General features: G+C 47.2%; 1 protein-coding gene and 1 pseudogene across 2 annotated transcripts in view; one reads left to right on the top strand and one right to left on the bottom strand.

Annotated features, from left to right (window-relative positions):
* LOC308620770 (centrosomal protein of 78 kDa-like) overlaps positions 1-18,313 on the bottom strand; it is a 1,829,729-nt pseudogene that overhangs the window by 357,807 nt on the left and 1,453,609 nt on the right. The gene's annotated exons all lie outside the window — the stretch shown is intronic.
* The window catches only part of LOC308620100 (forkhead-associated domain-containing protein 1-like), a 93,503-nt gene that overhangs the window by 22,836 nt on the left and 52,354 nt on the right, over positions 1-18,313 (top strand). Inside the window, exon 3 of the mRNA XM_081239429.1 lies at positions 13,326-13,596. Coding sequence (XP_081095555.1) covers positions 13,326-13,596 — 271 coding nt within the window. The remainder of the gene's footprint in view (positions 1-13,325; positions 13,597-18,313) is intronic.

Genomic DNA, 18,313 nt, shown 5'->3' with positions numbered 1-18,313 from the left:
GATATCCTCATGGTTCATTCCAGTTGAATATTTCATTGTATGGATTCACCACATTTTGTTTACCTGTTCATCCATCCATGGCCACTTGGGTTGCTTCCACCTTTTGGCCATTTTGAGTAAGTTTGTTATGCACACGGGTGTACAACTATGGAATGGGGACTTTATTTTACAAGGTGCTTCTTATATAATTGTGGGAAAAAGTGATGACGACCTCTAACCTTGAGTAGATAAGACGGAAGAAGATGCTTTGTAAGAAGAGAAACCAGGAGAGCAGCAGGAGGAATCACTGACGTGAACAGCACTGTGCTAAGCAATTCACCTGCTCTCCCTTATTTCACGCTCATAGCAACCTATGAGATGGGTTCTCCCATGATCCCTATTTGACAGACAAGGAATCCGAAACTCAGAGAGGTTAAGTAATTTCCCCAGGGCCACACAGCTAGTCAGTGCAAATTAAACACTATCCCCACTTGCGGAAAAAGGAGGGGAGAAAACCATTTAGTCTGATGCTAGCTGGAGCAGTAGCCTTGACTGGTTTTCACACCGAGGAAAGCATACTCTCACGGTCTCTCGAATATACACGGATTTTTTCAATTCTTATTCCTACACGCACTTGCACCTTGCTTCATTCCTCGGTTGACTGCAGGCAGCTGCACAAGTGTTCCCCTGGCCTGTGCCCAGGGCACTTTGCAGGACTCTCCACAGCCCCATCTTCTCAAAAGTGCTCTCTGCCGGGGCGTCCCCAGCTTGAGAAGCTTCCATCCATGATGCTCATATTCATGGAGGGGTCCTTTGCAGCGTCCGTGTGAGGGCGGCCTGTGGACTGACTGACACCTTCCTACAAATTCCACTTCCTGATGACCCCAACCTGCTGGCTATTTAAAAGAAGAGAAAGGAAGAGGGGAAAAGGGAGAGGTATTGAAGAGCATCTCTCATCAAATATTTTGAAGCCCAGTTTTTCTAAAAAATTCGTGGCCCTCTTGCTTCCGGCCTATTCTTGTTTCCAATTGACTTTGGGGTCCCTGGTGAGGGCGCTGTGTTTCCTCCTTGGATGGAGTTTCCACGGAGGACTGCCGTGATATCATACAGATTCAGTATGATGAGAACTGTTCTTCTCCCGACAAAGAGTTCCCAAATGAAAGCATTTATTTCAGGCTTTGTGGTGACCCTAACCAGTAGAGGAGGGTGTGACGGCATTTTATTGGGGGAGGCGGGGGAGGTGCGGGCAGTTAGGAATCCAGATGTGTTTGCAGATGTCTCAGTGGTTAGAGCACGTGCCCTGAGGTCAGGCTGACTCCAGCGCCGTCCCAGCCCTGCTCTTGACCGGCTTTTATACTGGACGTGCACAAATCATCTACCTCTCAGGGCCTCGGTCCCCACTCCTGTAACAATAGTTCCTACCACCTTGAGTGACTGTGGAATTAAGTGGGCAAAGTGTGTAAATTGCTTAGTCCAGCGTCTGGCACCTAATAAGCACATGATAACCCTCAGCTTTAGAGTCAAGCAAACCAGCATGGAGCAGCCAAGATGCCTCCTTTGTAAGTGTCCTTTTGGACAGGGAAACCTCCCAAAACCTGCCCCCGCTAGCAGATAAATACATTTGCAGATAAATTACCCTTAGAATAACATACAAGATGGAAAAATATAAAGAAAAACTTTTGTTTGACAAAGTGCATTGGCAGCCAGGTTGTGCCTAGGACCATTCTTTTTTTTTTTTTTTTTTGTGGTCGCGGGCCTCTCACTGTTGTGGCCTCTCCCGTTGCAGAGCACAGGCTCTGCACGTGCAGGCTCAGCGGCCATGGCGCACAAGTCCAGCTGCTCCGCGGCATGTGGGATCATCTGGGACTGGGGCACAAACCCGTGTCCCCTGCATCGGCAGGTGGACTCTCAACCACTGCGCCACCAGGGAAGCCCCCAGGACCATACTGTGTAAATTATAGCTCTCTCATCAAAGTATAACCTAGGGCTGCCATGTTGCACAACTCCAGGGTCACCATTCACAACGTAGTCCATGTGGATGGCGCCCACTGAAACTGTGCAGGACATAACCCGCAGGGCCATCTGCAATGCCCTGAAGCAACCGTTGATTAATCCCATAGAGTCTTGGCACCAGGCGTGGGAAATTGAAGTCCCAGAGTCAGGTGTGCCGCCGTGTTGTGGGTTTTGTTGGTTGTTGCCTTTACTCGTGCTTTCTGAGCTCTGGGAAAGGAGGTGTGGAAACAAGCTGTGCTAGTCACAGTGGCGCCGTTCTTACAAGGCAGCTGAGTAAGGAAACCCACGTCACCCGTATGTATCAATCATGTCTCTCTCTGTTCTGAAATACGGCAAAACTGATGGAAATGGCCAGAATGAAAAAGGAAGCCAGGCGCCACAAATGACGTGCCGAGTTGTTCCATGAGGGGGTTGACAGCTCCTTGGCGGCAGCCCCCATCCCCATGACAGCCTGTGTCTGGCCTTCCCTGTAGCCTGCTCTGCCCTGTTCCCAGTCCAGCCAGGCTCTCCCACGTGGCTCCTGGATACTGTCTTCTGTCCCTGCAATGTCCTGACGTTCTGTCTTGTGAGAAGTGCGCCATCTGTCGGCCAATATTCCTTGCTGCTTTAATGGGGAAGCTCTGCAGAACACAATCGAGAAAGCAAGGGCTTTGGAGTTGGATGGACCCAAGTTGAAATGCCAGCTGCAACTAGCTTTACCTTTCTGAGCTTCAATTTCCAATGTCTGCCAAGGAGCTACTCATTAATCCCAGGTCCCCTTTCCCCCTTCAGTTGTTTTTATAGAGGTCCCTGGGACCACCCCTATCATGGCATAAACTGAGGCTCAGAGAGTTTCAGCGACTTCCCCAAGGTTAGGCATCAGTCCTATAGATCCAGAGGCAGGATTAAAAGCCAGCTCTCCTGAGTCTTTTGGAGGCTTTTCCTAATAGCATGAAGCATCGTGGGGCCGTGAGAGCCCAGGCAGGTCCTTCACTGCCCAGCGGTTAAGGAAGGTCTTGCAATTCCCAGTCCAACCTGTAATTTCACACGCTGACAGGGGATGATTCATTATGTGGGTAAAAACGAAAGCCACTGATAATAGAAGAAAATGCATTTTCAGTTACCTGGCTTCCTTGCTTGTTTGGCTCCACTAACTTATTTTTAGGCTGCACTAACGCAGGATCTTAGTTCCTCAACCGGGGATCAAACCTGCACCACCTGCATTGGAAGCGTGGAGTCTTAACCACTGGACGGCCAGGGAAGTCCTTGGCTCCACTAACTGTTTTTTCTTTAATTATTTTATTTATTTTATTTATTTATTTTTGGCTGTGTTGGGTCTTCGTTGATGCGCGCGGGCTTTCTCTAGTTGCGGCGAGCGGGGGCTACCCTTCGTTGCAGTGCGCGGGTCTCTCATTGCGGTCGCTTCTCTTGTTGCGGAGCATGGGCTCTAGGTGCGTGGGCTTCAGTAGTTGTGTCACGCGGGCTCAGTAGTTGTGGCTTGCGGGCTCTAGAGCACAGGTTCAGTAGTTGTGGCCCATGGGCTTAGTTGCTCCGCGGCATGTGGGATCTTCCTGGACCAGGGCTCGAATCCCTGTCCCCTGCATTGGCAGGCAGATTCTTAACCACTGCGCCCCCAGGGAAGTCTACCCACTAACTCTTTACTAGGGATATTGCTGCCGTTCCTGGACAAATTCAGTTGCCCCCTTTCTTCTTCTTTTTTGACAATGATGATCATACCTGATGGCTAATGTTTTATGCTCATTTATTATGGACCAGGAAGTGTTCCCAGCATGTCACGTGCACTATCTCATGCACTTCTCACAGACTAAGAAATGGCTGTTAGTATCCCTGTGTCTTACAGACAAGGCACAGAAATGACACACTTGTCAGGGTCACAGAGGAGGAGCAGAGCCGGGAGCCGGACCAGAGTCTGTGTGATGCCAGATCCCAAGGTCTTAACACGAGGTCGGCACGTTATGGCCCAGGGCCAAGTGCAGGCCATTGGCTGTTTCTGTAAAGTTTCCTGGGAACACAGCCATCCCATTCATTTCAGTAGTGCCTGTGTTGTCGGCTACAACGGCAGAGTAAGCTGGGCAGATCATATGGCACACAGGGCTGGAAATGCTTTCTGTCTGGCTCTACAGAAAACGTTCACTAGCCTCTGCTTGTAACAGTATGCAGTACTGCCTCTTTCATTTGACTTGGTTTCTAAAAGAAGAACTTAAAATAGAGGGGGGAGCTGGGGAGAAAGAACTCACTCAGATTGAGCCTTACTGTGTGCCAGGAAATGTGCTGGTTAATTGCTTAAGTTTACTGAGGAATAAGAAGAAACAGACAAGCTGGAAAAATAAATTTTGAACAGTCTTTTCAATACCTCTTTAAAAAAGAGCTGGAAATATGTGGTTCTGAGTATACATACACATATATATGCATTTGCAAATATAGTAATAATATAATTACATTGACATGGATCTGATAAATATACTAGACATTAACATATTATATATACAACAGATGCATATTATAAATTTTACCTGTTTCTTCAACTGGAAAGTTTTCTTTTAAAACTGTGGAATGTTGGGAATTCCCTGGTGGTCCAGTGGTTAGGACTCAGTGCTCTCACTGCTGAGGACCTGGGTTCAGTTCCTGGTCAGGTAACTAAGATCCCACAAGTGCACAGTGAGTCCAAAAAACGAAATAAATGAAACTATGGAATGTCTTCCCTGAGTCACTTTTGAAGCAGAAATTTGGGGTTTGTAGTCTGAAGCCTGCTGTAGCTAAAGAGCTATTTATCTATCAAAGTTTCTCTAAGCAGCGTTTTACTACTTGTCTTATGATTGGTTCCTTGGTCTTAAATCATTCTTCTCTGGAGATGCTGCTTTACTTTTATAAGTTTAAAGGTAAATTTGGTGCATGATGACAGTCTGGTGGGTTTTATTTGAGCATGTCATAACCTTTAAAACAACTTTCACTCTGAGTACATAGTGATGCTTATGCTAAAGTCTCAATAAGCATACTGTCCAGGAAATTTGATTGTTTGCAAGTGTCAGAAAACCAACTAAAACTAGCCTAGGCAAAAAAAAAGCTCATGGAACTGAAAAGGCCAAAAGCTGCAGCTTAGGCCTAGCTGGATCCAGGCGCCCAAATCATGGTCAGGAATCTGACTCTTTCTTCCCTGTTAGCTTCCCAATCTCAGACAGACTCTTGCCTCACCTGTAGGAAAGTGGCCAGCAGCAGCCCCAGCACCCTACAAAGTAGCAGTTCCAGGGAAAGAGCCAGCATCTTCATTGATAGTGGCTTGGATCACGTGGCTTCCCCTGAACCAATCACTGAGGCCAGGGGCCAGGAATGCTCTGATTGGCCAGGCCTGGGTTATGGTCTCACCCCTGGGGTGGAAGGGTCAGAGTTCTATGGACTCAGGATTGTCAGGGAAAGGGTGTCTTCCCTGCAAAAAAATTAAGGTGCCCATCCAGAAGATGGAAGAAATGGATGCGGGGGAGGCAAAAACAAAGAAGATGTCCATGACATTAGGAAGCATTCCTATTGCCTAAGTGGAGCCTTCCTAACGGGATTTGCCACCAGGGATCTGGGGGGAGGAAAATGATGAATAATCCACTTTTCCATTGGAAAAGTCCCAGGCCAGTCTCCAAGGAAGCAGAGTTGCTCATTTCTCTCCTGTGGTGAACAGGTGTGATGAGAAGCTCAGAGTCGGGGCCTTAGTTGTCCATCCCCAAGAAGGGTGGTGTTTCCACATTCCTGGGACCTCTGAATAGGGCCCGTTGTTGAGGAGGATGTGGCTTTACTGTACCGGGAGTTGAGAAGCCGGCAACTGAGTGAATGACCAGAGAGTATGGTGCCCTTCAGAACAAAGCCTCTTTCTGGTCAAGCTTTGTCATCTCCTACCTGACCTTGTAGGATTTCCTCTACCCTGTGCTCTTACAGGTCCCATGGGGACTTACTTATGTGATGAGAACTCCTGAGGCTGGGTGTTTTATATCAAAGGCGATTTCCCGAGACCAGTGAAGTGGAGGGCACGGGGCAGCAGACAGCCTCAGGCTCGGCCTCTGCAGCAGAAACTCACACAAAAGGACCCCTGAGGCTGTGTTGTCACCAGATGTCTACAGGCGATGCAGATGACATCGGGGGAGGTGGAGACGGGAGCGCGGGCTGAACCCTTAGCATCCTGCTGAGACAGAACCCGTACCCGGCCAGGAACCGGGCCGCGTCCTGCTTCCTCTGGCAGACCACACCCTTTGTTACCAAATCAGAACCACGTTGCTCCTTCTCTGAACTTAGTTGATGATCATTCATTCATTCATTCATTCCATCTCTCTATCTGGCAAGACCGAATTGAAGCAGGCCAAGTCTAGGGGTAGCAAAAGCTATTTGCAAAAATCCGGCTGTTTTCTCATTAGATTCTATTTCCCATTTTATGGACTGACCAGGAAGCTGATTAGAACTTGAAAGGAAAGGAAAAACCGTAAGATTGAAGATTTACAAGAAAATGGGAAAATTAGATGGGCCAGATCTCCTTGAACACAGCTGGGAAAACCCCAAACGAATGGCTTTTCTGAACAGCTCAAAGGGACTTAATTCTTTTAAGTACGAATGGCTTTTCTGAACAGCTCAAAGGGACTTAATTCTTTTAAGTTCCAAAACCTAAAAATGATGTATAACTTGGCGGTTCTGTGTTCTAAATGTATAACCCTGATTTCTCACACTGAAACCCCGTACCTGATTTACCCTTTTCTTGGGGACATATAATTATTATCCGTCTCTGAGTTACGGTGACATCCCGGGAGCTGTTGAGATAAAGGCCATTTGTCCTGGCACCATGTAGCCCCCTCTCCTGGCTTCTGAGTTCTACTGGCCATGTTTTCTAGTCTCCATTCTGTCTTTCCAGGTCCATGGCTCCTCCATGCTGCGGTCAGTGTGCCTGCTCGCCACCATCACCCCTACCCCCCAGGCCCTTCCATACTGTGGGAATTAAGCTCCACATCTATGTATGTTAAATTCTTCTGTAAGGAAGCCGGTCTCTTCTCCCTCCTTTATGTATTTACTCACTAATGTATCTATGTCAGTATGGACCCATGTATACTGATTTTACACTTTGAATTATAATCCAATACTCATTAACTTGTTCATCGCTCAAATTCTTCCAGCCTTGGCCACTGGGAGCTCTTTCAGATTGCTTGCTGTGTCCTTGAGCATCTCCCCACCTTTTCGTTTTGGGCACTTCCTTACTCTCTGCTGTTACAAGATGCGCCAGGCTTAGCATGTGTTTTCCCCATCCCAGCCCCAGAATCAAAGTGCTTTTTATTTACACTCCATTTGCCAACTGTTCAGCTCAGTCAGGGAACACCTACCATGAGTAGCAGGCACTCTGCTGGGTGCCAGCACAGCCAGCGATTGGCTGGTAAATATTTAATGACCAGCTCTCTGGGAAAAGTAAAGTACATGGATGCATAGCATAAGGTTTACTGATATAAAGAATGTGTAGCACAGTCTTTCCATGTAACAAGATATACAGTACTCTTTCTTGTAAATTCTATATAGCCAGCTGAGTCTCACAGAATGCTTTCATTGACTTTAGGTGATCTCTTGTATCCATAGCCAATTTCTCATTGCAGTTGACGAATGAGAGAGTTCCCAACCTGAGCACTGGTGGGTATTTTTGTATATTTTGGATTTATGAATAATACAAGTGAAAAAAGAAAGACGTTAGAACTTCACATGTTCATCAGTGACATGAGTGACTTTGTTGCTGCATCAGATAATAATTTTTAAATACTCGAAGAACGTTTCCCCAATTTTTTGCTCTATTCATAACATAACGGCTAAAACACAACATGCTTTTGTATAATCTGCATTGTTAACGTTTTCTCCATTACCGTCTTAAGTCTAGGCAATCAACAAAACAAACAAACAAACAAAATCAAGCTCTACATGTACCACCATTATTAAACCTATTTATAAAACTTTTTAAAAACCAAGTCCTCATTTATAACATTTCCTGATTTCTATGGTGTAATACGCCCTCCACGGTCAATTTCAAGCTCCCAATGACACATCCCTGAATACAGAGAAGGAAAGAGAGGTGTGGTAACACATTACTATGTAACATTTCCAACAGAAACATATAGTAGAGTGAAATAACCTCAAGAGCATAGGTAACAATAAAATAGAGTAAAATAATTAGGAAGGGGTGACTTTTAAGTTTGTATCACCTTTGATTCTAATATAATTTAATTGTAAACTTATGTAAGTTAATTCTTATTAATGGCTGTGTTTCTCAACCAGTTGGCAAAATTCCTGGACATTTAACAATCAGTTCTCGTGGGCGGGTACCAGCTGGCCCCAGCACTCCTCTGGTACAGCAGTGAACATACCACAGGTCTTCCCGGATGGAGGCTGGGGTCCTCTGAGCTGCTTCCAGGGCGTGGCATGTACCAGAAAGAATAACACTTCCATAAGACAGTTGTCAGTGTTCCTAGAAAATCCCATTTCTAAGTAGCCCATGCGATGTCTTGTGTTTTTTCACACCATCTAATGTTCATTTCCTTTTTTTAACTTGGAAAATATCCTATCATTCACTAACCTAACCAATCGTCTAAGATCCGTTTGTGAGTATGGAAAGCAGGTAATAAATCATGACTTCGAGTAACCTAGAAGTCCTAAGAGCACAGGTATTGGAGTCAAATAGTGTCACCACTTCCTGGCTGTGAGACCTTGGGCAAGTCATTTAACCTCTCTGAGCTTCAGTTTCTTAATCCACACAATGAGGTGTAAAATGCCTCCTGCAAGATTATTCTGGAGATCAGATGAGACCACATGCATTAAGTGCCCAGCACAGTCTGTGGCACATCTGTGGCTTCTCTACACAGTGGCTCATAGTCGTTGTATTGTTGACAATTACTTACAAATGGCAGAGCGCATAACAAGCTCTCCAAGGGCAAGGTCTAAGTTTCCACCTTCTCTGCAGGCTCCAGGGCTTCCTGGCAGAATTCATGTGTACTGTAGGCACTCGATGTGCAAACTACTTCGAACTTTTTTTAGGGTGTCCCATTCAACTTACACTCTTTTCAGGGTTAGAAGCAGATATTGGGGAAATAACACAAAGAACAAATAGATAATTTGAAAAAAAAATGGATAGTGATTTCTTGAGTAAATCATTGACCTGTGTTTATTAAAGCTAATATAAATTCAGCCGTGGATGTGGTCATGGTTAATCCAGGTGGTTGAAAACCTGCTTTTTTTTTTTTTTTTCGGTACACGGGCCTCTCACTGTTGTGGCCTCTCCCGTTGTGGAGCACAGGCTCCAGACGCGCAGGCTCAGCGGCCATGTCTCACGGGCCTAGCCGCTCTGCGGCATGTGGGATCTTCCCGGACTGGGGCACCAACCCGTGTTCCCTACATCGGCAGGAGGACTCTCAACCACTGCACCACCAGGGAAGCCGCAACCTGCTATTTTAAAGGTAGTATGGAAAAGAAATCAGGAGTATCACATATGCTACCTCAAAAACAAAACAAAAACCCAACCATGGCAACATACCATATGGTCAGAGAACAGACACAAAGAAAGAGAAAAGGCATTAGCGTGTACTTTTAAACTAAAGTTTCTAAAAACAGACTTGAAGACTTCCCTGGTGACACAGTGGATAAGAATCCACCTGCCAGTGCAGGGGACACAGGTTCGAGCCCTAGTCTGGGAAGATCCCATATGTCGTGGAGGAACTAAGCCCATGCGCCACAACTACTGAGCCTGCGCTCTAGAGCCCACGTGCCACAACTGCTGAGCCCATGTGCCCCAGCTACTGCAGCCCATGCGCCTAGAGCCCACACTCCGAAACAAGAGAAACCACCACAAGGAGAAGCCTGTGCACCACAACAAGAGTAGCCCCCCACTCGCCGCAACTAAAGAAAGCCTGCACGTAGCAACGAAAACCCAACACAGACAAAAATAAATAGAATTAAATCTAAAATAAATAAATAATAAAAACAGACTTGTTGATAACTGACCTTGACCCCATGCTTCCTGTACAGCCCAGAGCTGGCTTTTAATGTGAGTCTTCTTCTTATGTTTGCTTTTCTCCCTGCCTGTTTCGTTGTAGTTACCAGCAGCAATTTCTGAGAAAACCTTGACCTTCCCTTTGATAAAGCAAGCCGGGAAACTAGAGAAAACCAACTTTAACCTTCCAACTAAAGCTACCCTCAACCAACATGCTTCAGAGAAAAAAAAAAACCTTTATTTTTAAATTTTTATACCCGAAGAGCTTGGAGTCTCTGCTGCGTTTATACATCTTTGGCTCCTTCCCACTAGGGGCCCTATCGTTCGGGCTCTGTGTGCTGCAAGCAACAGAAACCAGCTCTAGCAAGCCTCAGGGATGGAGCACTTCAGGGTAGCACCCCAGCCAGGGCTCAAAACCAGCTTCCTTATTTTCCCCACCATGTTCACAGCAGCATAGTTATAATAGCCAAGAGGTAGAAACCACACAAGTGCCCATGACACTTAATGGATAAACAAAATACACACTAAACTGTATGGTGGAATATTATTTAGCCTTAAAAATGAAGGAAGGGCTTCCCTGGTGGCGCAGTGGTTGAGAGTCCGCCTGCCGATGCAGGGGACAGGGGTTCATGCCCCAGTCCGGGAGGATCCCACATGCTGCAGAGCGGCTGGGCCCGTGAGCCATGGCCGCTGAGCCTGTGCGTCCGGAGCCTGTGCTCCACAACGAGAGAGGCCACAGCAGTGAGAGGCCCGCCTACCACACACACACAAAAATAATAAAATAAAAGAAGGAAATTCTGACATGTTACAACATGGATGAACCTTGAGGGCATTATGCTAAGTGAAATACGCCAGTCACAAAAAGACAGGTACCATGTGATTTCACTTATTTGAGGTACTTGGTACTTAGAGTAGTCCAATTCATAGAGACAGAATGTTGGTCACCACGGGCTGGGTGGCGGAGGGAATGGGGAGTTGTTGTCTAATGGTTAATAGAGTTTACGTTTTGCAAGACGAAAAAGTTCTGGAGATCCATCTCACAGAAATGTGACTATACATAACACCACTGAACTGTATACTTTAAAATGGCTAAGATGATAAATTTTATGTTGCAGGTTATTTACCACAATTTGAAAAATAAATAAACAGCTTCCCTCTCTCCATGTCTGGGCTCCACTCCCTCATGCTGGCTGCATTCTGAAGTCCCACCAGGTCACTCCAGATCCTGGTGTCCAGCCAAGTCTTCTTGGGTCTCCTTGGCTCTGATTGCATCACTTGCCCCACCACTGAACCAATCAGTATGTCCAGGGAGTGTGATTGGTTGATTGCTTAGCCCCACCCACAGCAATGGGCCGACAGATTAGGAGAGAGATTCCTGGAATTTCCAGAAGAGCCAGGTGGGTTGCGGCCTGTACACTACGGCAGTGGATCACTTGAGGCATGAGATATGACCACTCCCTTCAGCACCCTGGCAGTTAGTGAGCAGTGAGGCACATCTACCTGAGCATCCCAGCACAAAAGGGAATTCCTCCACACTACCCGTGGTCTCTCGATTTGTTTTCTATCAGGCGGGGGTAAAACATATTCAAATTTCCCCCTTCCCACCTTCAGCCCTTTCATTCAATAAATCTTTATTAAATCGATGAGGAAAGGTTGTAGGAATGATTGAGGCAAGACAGCCCCAGAGGAGAGGACGGGAAGGGATAGGATGGATGGAGAAGTGAGTGCAAGGCAGGAGCAGGACACCTCAGCTTCTGAAAGGAGAGAAAGGAAGAAAGCTTCGGTGGAGACCGAGGTGCCCACAGTGGAGAGAAATTCGAATCTTCACATAAGGTAACAGAGTTCTGGAACACTGCCAAGTCCGTTCCTGAAACAGGTTTCAACGGGGCCAGTGTCATCATAAATGCTGGGCCAGGTGTCGCCAGGCAATTGGAGTTTGATTTTCCCGAACAGTGTTCTCCCTGACTCCAAAAAAGTCTTCAGGGGAATTCACCAGATTCTTGACTTGGCTGGGAAAGACTGTAGCTAAAAGACTGGTTTGGGAACCTGAGTGAGTGGAGAACCTTCCTCTTGAATACAATCCAGCTGGAGCTATAGGAAGTTCTGTCTGCCAGTGCTCCTATTTCGGAAGCATTCTGTCCTGTTTCTCATTATGTGTCTGCAGTCTGCAGAAAGAGAAACGTGACCGCCACAGGCGGCAAACCTTTGAACTTAGCTTCTTCCTTGAAAAGTGTGTTTTTTTCTGCCAAGCGACTGGGGGTGGGGTTGGGGCAGAGAAGGGAGAGAGAGACAGAGAGGGAAAGAGCTTTCCAGAACCCCAGTCCCACCACCCTCTCCACCACCACCTGAGCTTGGTGAAGTCCTTAACCTCTCCAAGCCTCATTTGTAAGCTAGGAATAAGGAGAGCTCCTCCCCTTCAGGGCTATCGCGAGAAATCGGTGAGTAATTACAGTAAATGGTAGCATTCACGATGGTCACGGTTTAACCACTAGGCACAGGGAGGGATGGCCACAACAGCATTAACCAAGAAAAAGCCAGGTGTCAGCACCTCTCAGCATTTGCTTCTCCCGGTGTAGATGGATTTTGATGTGCTCTCTAATGAAAGTAGATACAGACATCTTCCGCCGGGTTAGATGAAAAAAGGTTCCCTCGATAGATATTTATGGAGCGTCTGCCAAGAATCAGATGTGGCAGATGTTGAGGATCACAGGCTAATGAGCCAGCTGGGTTTCGAGCCAGTTGGGGTGCCTGCCACCCCAGAGCTCTCGGCTTCGGGGAAGAGGTGGAATGGGAGTGCCAGGGAGACACACAGTGTGGATGTGTGTGTCCTGGAGAGCTGGGCTTGAATCTCGGAGATGTGTTCATTCATTCTTTCAACCAATATTTAAGGACCTACTGTGTATGTGCCAAGGGTTTATTCTAGGAGCTGAGGATACGGTGCTGAGCAAGGTAGACAAAAAGCTGTCAGCCTCTCAGAGCTCAGAGGTGGCGTTGTACCAGCTCAGACGCTCACTGCCAAATCTGTGGTCCTGGGAAAGTCACTAGGTCTTGCTCAGCCTCGGGCTCATCACAGAGCATCAGGGGTATTAAATGAGGTAATGCATGTGAATCTCTTGAGTGGGTGCCTGGCACGAAGGCTGCACCCAATAAATGGTGGTGCGATAGTGTGCAAGGTGACCCATGGTGGGGACCGCCATCCCAAATTTGGGGAGAGTGTGGGAGGGATTCTTGGGAGAAGTGACTTATACGCCGAAATCTAGGGCAGCAATTATGTCGCCGGGACAGAAAGGTGAAGACCACCCCAGCTGCTCGTAACCTCCCCTGACCCTCTTGTCTGCCCCTGCAGGTCTCCTTCCCATGGGTGAGGGGCCCAGCACCTTGGCCAAGGCCACAGCCACCTTGGGCCACCCAGGAACTGAACCAGTCGCCCTCACCAACAGAGACCCCCTTCTACCCGGGCATCTGGACAGCGCCAGTGCAGAGGAGCTGGTCGCAGGGGTCCCCCGAGCCCCCCATGGTCCCACCAGCCTCCCACAGGCGGCCCGTGAGTGCCAGCGAGAAGATGTTCTCCTTCAAGGTGGACAGAGCCGCCCACAGCGTTCCCATCATCAGGCAAGGTACTCATGGGCGCTTCCTTGGCGGCTTAGGGGAGGGGCTTTTGCTAGGAGGATGGGTCTCAGTTTCTGCTTTCCCCTTTTTTTAAAAATTTTTATTGAGGTGCAGTTGATTTACAGTGTTGTGTTAGTTTCAGGTATGCAGCACACTGAATCTGTTCAACATGTACATGTATCCACTCTTTTTTAGCTTCTTTTCCCATATAGACCATTACAGAGTATTGAGGAGAGTTCCCTGTGCTATCCAGTAGGTCCTTCTTAGTTATCTCCTTTATGTATAGTATTGTGTATGTCAATCCCTCTCTTCCAATTTATCCCTCCCCCCTCTTATTCCCGGTAACCATAAGTTTATTTTCTACGTCTGTAACTCTATCTCTGTTTTGTAGATAAGTTCATTTGTACCTTTTTTTAGATTCCACATATAAGCAATATGGTATGATATTTGTCTTTCTCTGGCTTTTGCTTATGTTCTCTGGTTCTGAAGTAGAACATAATCAAATGTGAAAAAATTGGGATAAGCAGAAAGTTAGAAAACAGTAAAAGATAAGCTGTCACCCTTATCACCAGAATTCTCCCTGTTGACTTTTTGGTACAAACTCCTCCAAGACTGTGCTCTGCCCATCTGCACACGTCAGTACCTCTGTGGTGAGTGAGTGTGTGTGTGTGTGTGTGTGTGTGTGTGTTTGTACATATATATGAATATATATGAATTTGTATCAGAATCTAAATTTATATACTTCAACTCAGATGTACAGACATATTGGTAACTGAAATCCCTCTTGCCTTAGGAGGTTTTTAAATATTTTATTACCATTTTACAGGTAAGAGGAGACTGAGGCTTATGGAGAAAATTATTTCTCCGGAGGTTATGTATTCAATCTAATCTAAAATAACGCTTTTCGGTCAAATTTAAGGCTGGTTATCTCAGTGACTGTCACTCACAGCCTGGTCACTTTGGGGACACACAGCCATCAGGGTTTCCTTCTCCCCCCCTCCCCCCCAGGAGGCCTCATGGCACTTGGGGAGGAGACTTCCTGTCTGTCACCATCCTCTTGGCCTTGCCAGGCTTACTGGCAGAGTAGCTGGGTCGACTTAGTCCCTGGCATGATTCCCAGGTTTCTTCTGTGGCCACTGGTGTGGAGGTCCCATTCTCTGTTTTCTGTGTCCCAGCCCCAGACCCCTCTGAGTCCCCAGGTCTCTCGATGCCTCCACACCCTTCCCTGGTCTCACTCAGGACCACTCACCTAGTCACTTCCCTCAGCCATTCAAATAATAGTTATTATTCTGAAATAAACAGACTAAGGAGCAAATGAAAGGTATCTCTGCAGTTTACATCATCATCATCATCATCTAAGGAACGCTCATGTACCAACCACCCAAGTTAAGAAATTACTCAGCCATATGCCCCCAGCATTTTTTTAAATTTAATTTTATTTATTTCTTTATTTATGACTGTGTTGGGTCGTCACTTCTGTGCGAGGGCTTTCTACAGCTGCGGCGAGCAGGGGCCACTCTTCATCACGGTGCGCGGGCCTGTAACCATCGCGGCCTCTCTTGTTGCGGAGCACAAGTTCCAGCCGCGCAGGCTCAGTAGTTGTGGCTCACGGGTCCAGCTGCTCCGTGGCATGTGGGATCTTCCCAGACCAGGGTTCGAACCTGTGTCCCCTGCATTGGCAGGCAGACTCTCAAACACTGCGCCACCAGGGAAGCCCCCCCCCAGCATTTTAATGTGAAAACTTTCAAACATACAGCAAAGCAAAAAGAATTTTATAGAGACAGCTCTCCTCCTAATTCTACCGCTAACACTTTGCTGTACTCTTTATTACATTTCTGTCTACCCATCCTTCTTGTCCTGCATTAATCCATCTTATTTTTTGGATGCATTTCAAAATAAATAGCACACATCTGTAGTCCTCCCCCTAAATATTTTAGCACATATACCATTAACTAGAACTCAACATTTTTTGTCTCCTTCATGTAAAATGAACACAGAATGTGTATTAGTTATCATGAATGCATAACGAATTCTCCCCAAACATAGTAGCCTAAAGCCAAATCAAACATGTGTTATCATCTATACGGTTTCTGTGGGGTCAGGAATTTGGCAGCAGCTTAGCAGGACGGCTGTGGCTCAGGGTCCCTCGTAAGGCTGCAGTCATCTGAAGGCTTGACCTGGGCCAGAGGATCCACTTCGAACACGGCTGCTCACATGGGTGTCAGCAGGAGGCCCCGGTTCCTCACCACATGGGCCTCCCCAGAGAGTGGCTCGAGCGTTCTCAGGACACGGCAGCTGCTCCTCCTGAGCAAGTGATCCTGGAGGACAAGATGGAAATGGCAACATCTCTTGTGAGTAAGCCTCAGAAGTCATGCTCTGTCATTGTTGCAATATCCTGATGGTTACCCAGGGCGTCACCCTCCAGTGTGGGAGAAGACTACACAGGGACCTGAAGACCAGGAGGCGGGGATTATCAGCAGTCATCTTGGAGGCCAGCTACCACAGCCTGCCCTCGGGTCCTCAATGATTCACACTCCTCCTCCTCTCTCCCGAGGCGCCCCAAAATCTCACCCCAGTAACAGCATCGGCTCAAATTCCAGAATCTCGTCTAAATCAAGTCCAGGTACAGATGGGGCTCATGGGTGTAGTACGTTACGTTCAGCTCATCAAGTACTACTTCCAGAAATCTGAAGACCTCTGAACAAAGGGTCTGTCCCTCACACACCCAGCACATATTGGTGGGACAGACATAGCATCACTGCTACATACACTCCTCTTGTTCCAAAAGAAGAAAAACAGGAAACACACAGGAGTCCCTGGCCCAAAGCAGTTCTGAAGTCCAGCTGGGAAAATATCGGCAGTTCCTTGACTGGGCTTCAGTCCAACTCTTGCCCAGAAATGACTTTCCAGGGCTCTTGGCTCTGCCCCTGGTCCGTGAGTTCCGCCTTCTGAGTCGTCCTCCCTTTCCTATGAAAGGTGTCCCATGGATGTGGCTGCATAGTTTTATAGCCTGCTTCCTGCCTGTAGAAGCTTGGGGGTCCAGACGCTTCTTTGACTTTTGTGGGTCTCTGTCAGTCTGAGTTGGCAGTGCTTCTTATTGGGGTTCATCCTATCAGGCAAAAACCACGCCCACAGACTTTTTTGTCACAAGCCCTTCCACCATGGGCTTCTGCAAAGACTGACAAAGGACAGAAGCTTCTTAGAAGCCCAGTTCTTTGACCGAAGGGTTCTCTTGGACACTGCCCTGGATCTGTATTCTTAACAAAGGATTTTACAACCACACCCTCAGCTTCTTCTCTGGACTGTGTTTTCTTGAGAGTGCCCTTGATTTGATCTTTGCCCAGAACCTGTTTCTTACATTTCATTTGCCACCTGGAGAGGCAGGGAATTTTCAAGCCCAGAACATTGCCCTGATTTAACAGCCCTTCCTTTAACTGTCTCTCCCCCTCACATTTCACTATAAGTAGCAAGAAGTAACCAGGCAGCACCTTCCAAGACTCTGTCTGGGACTCTCTTTAGCTTGACCACTCAGCCTCATCACAAACATTTTCTACCTTCCTCATGACCACAGGCAACGTGTTAGGAAACCTTCTGCCACCACCTGACAAGGATCCCTTAACCCCAGTAACATTTTCCTCACTTTCCTGGAACCCTTCCCTCACTGCCTCCTCAAAGGCCATCGGGCTTCTACTAAGACTATTCACGCTTTCTCAAGGACTCTTGGCCAAAGTCCTCCAGCTTCTGGCCACTGTTCCATCCCAAACCACTCCACATTGTAGGGTTTTTGTTAAATTTTGCACCACTCCTGGTGCCCAAACCTGTATTTGCTACTTATTGTTGCATAACAAATTACTGCAGGATGTAATGGCCTAAAACAACAGTAAACGTTTGTTATCTCCTAGTTTCTCTGAGTCAGGAAGTTGGGAATGGCTTCGCTGGGGGATTCTTGCTCAGGCTTGTCCATGAGGTGGCAGTCATGGTGGTGGCTGGGCTGTGGTCCTCTGGAGGCTTGTCTGGGGCTGGAGGACCCACCTCTAGGATGGTTCACTCCCATGGCTTTTGGTAAGAGGCCTTAGTTCTTCACTAAGTGCACCTCTCCATACGTTGCTTGAGCATCCTCAAGCTGCCAGCTCCTCCAGACAGGTGGTCCTAGCGAGTGAGGCAGAAGCTGCAATGTCTTTTAGGATCTAACCTCAGGAATCAAACTGTGTCATTTCTGCAATATCCTTGGTTACATAGAGAAGCTTTGTTACGGACTGAATTGCATTCCCCCAAAATGCATATGCTGAGGCCTCAATCCCAATATCGCAGAATGTGACCCTATTTGGAGATAGTGTATTGAAATAGATGAGTAAGTTAAAATGAGATGATTGGGTGGGCCCTAATCCAAGGGCTGGTGTCCTTGTAAGAAGAGAGAGGGAGACGCCAGGGATGCACGTGCACAGAGAAAAGGGCATGTGAGGACACAGTAGGAAGGTGGCCGTCTGCAAGCCAAGGAGAGAGGCCTAACCCTGCCCACACCTTGATCTTGGACTTCCAGCCTCCAGAACTGTGAGAAAATGAATTTCTTTTGTTAAGACCTCCTGTGGTGTTTTGTTATGGCAGCCCCAGCTAACTAATATAAAGTCCATCCAGTATTGGAGAGGATGATGCAAGGGTCTGAATACCAGGAGACAAGAATCAGTGGGGCCATCTTGGAGACTGGCTACCACATCCTGAAAGGTG

Source organism: Mesoplodon bidens (assembly GCF_964165515.1).
Source record: "Mesoplodon bidens genome assembly, chromosome: 7".
NCBI lineage: Eukaryota > Metazoa > Chordata > Mammalia > Artiodactyla > Ziphiidae > Mesoplodon > Mesoplodon bidens.
This window is presented reverse-complemented; position numbering and strand designations above follow the sequence as displayed.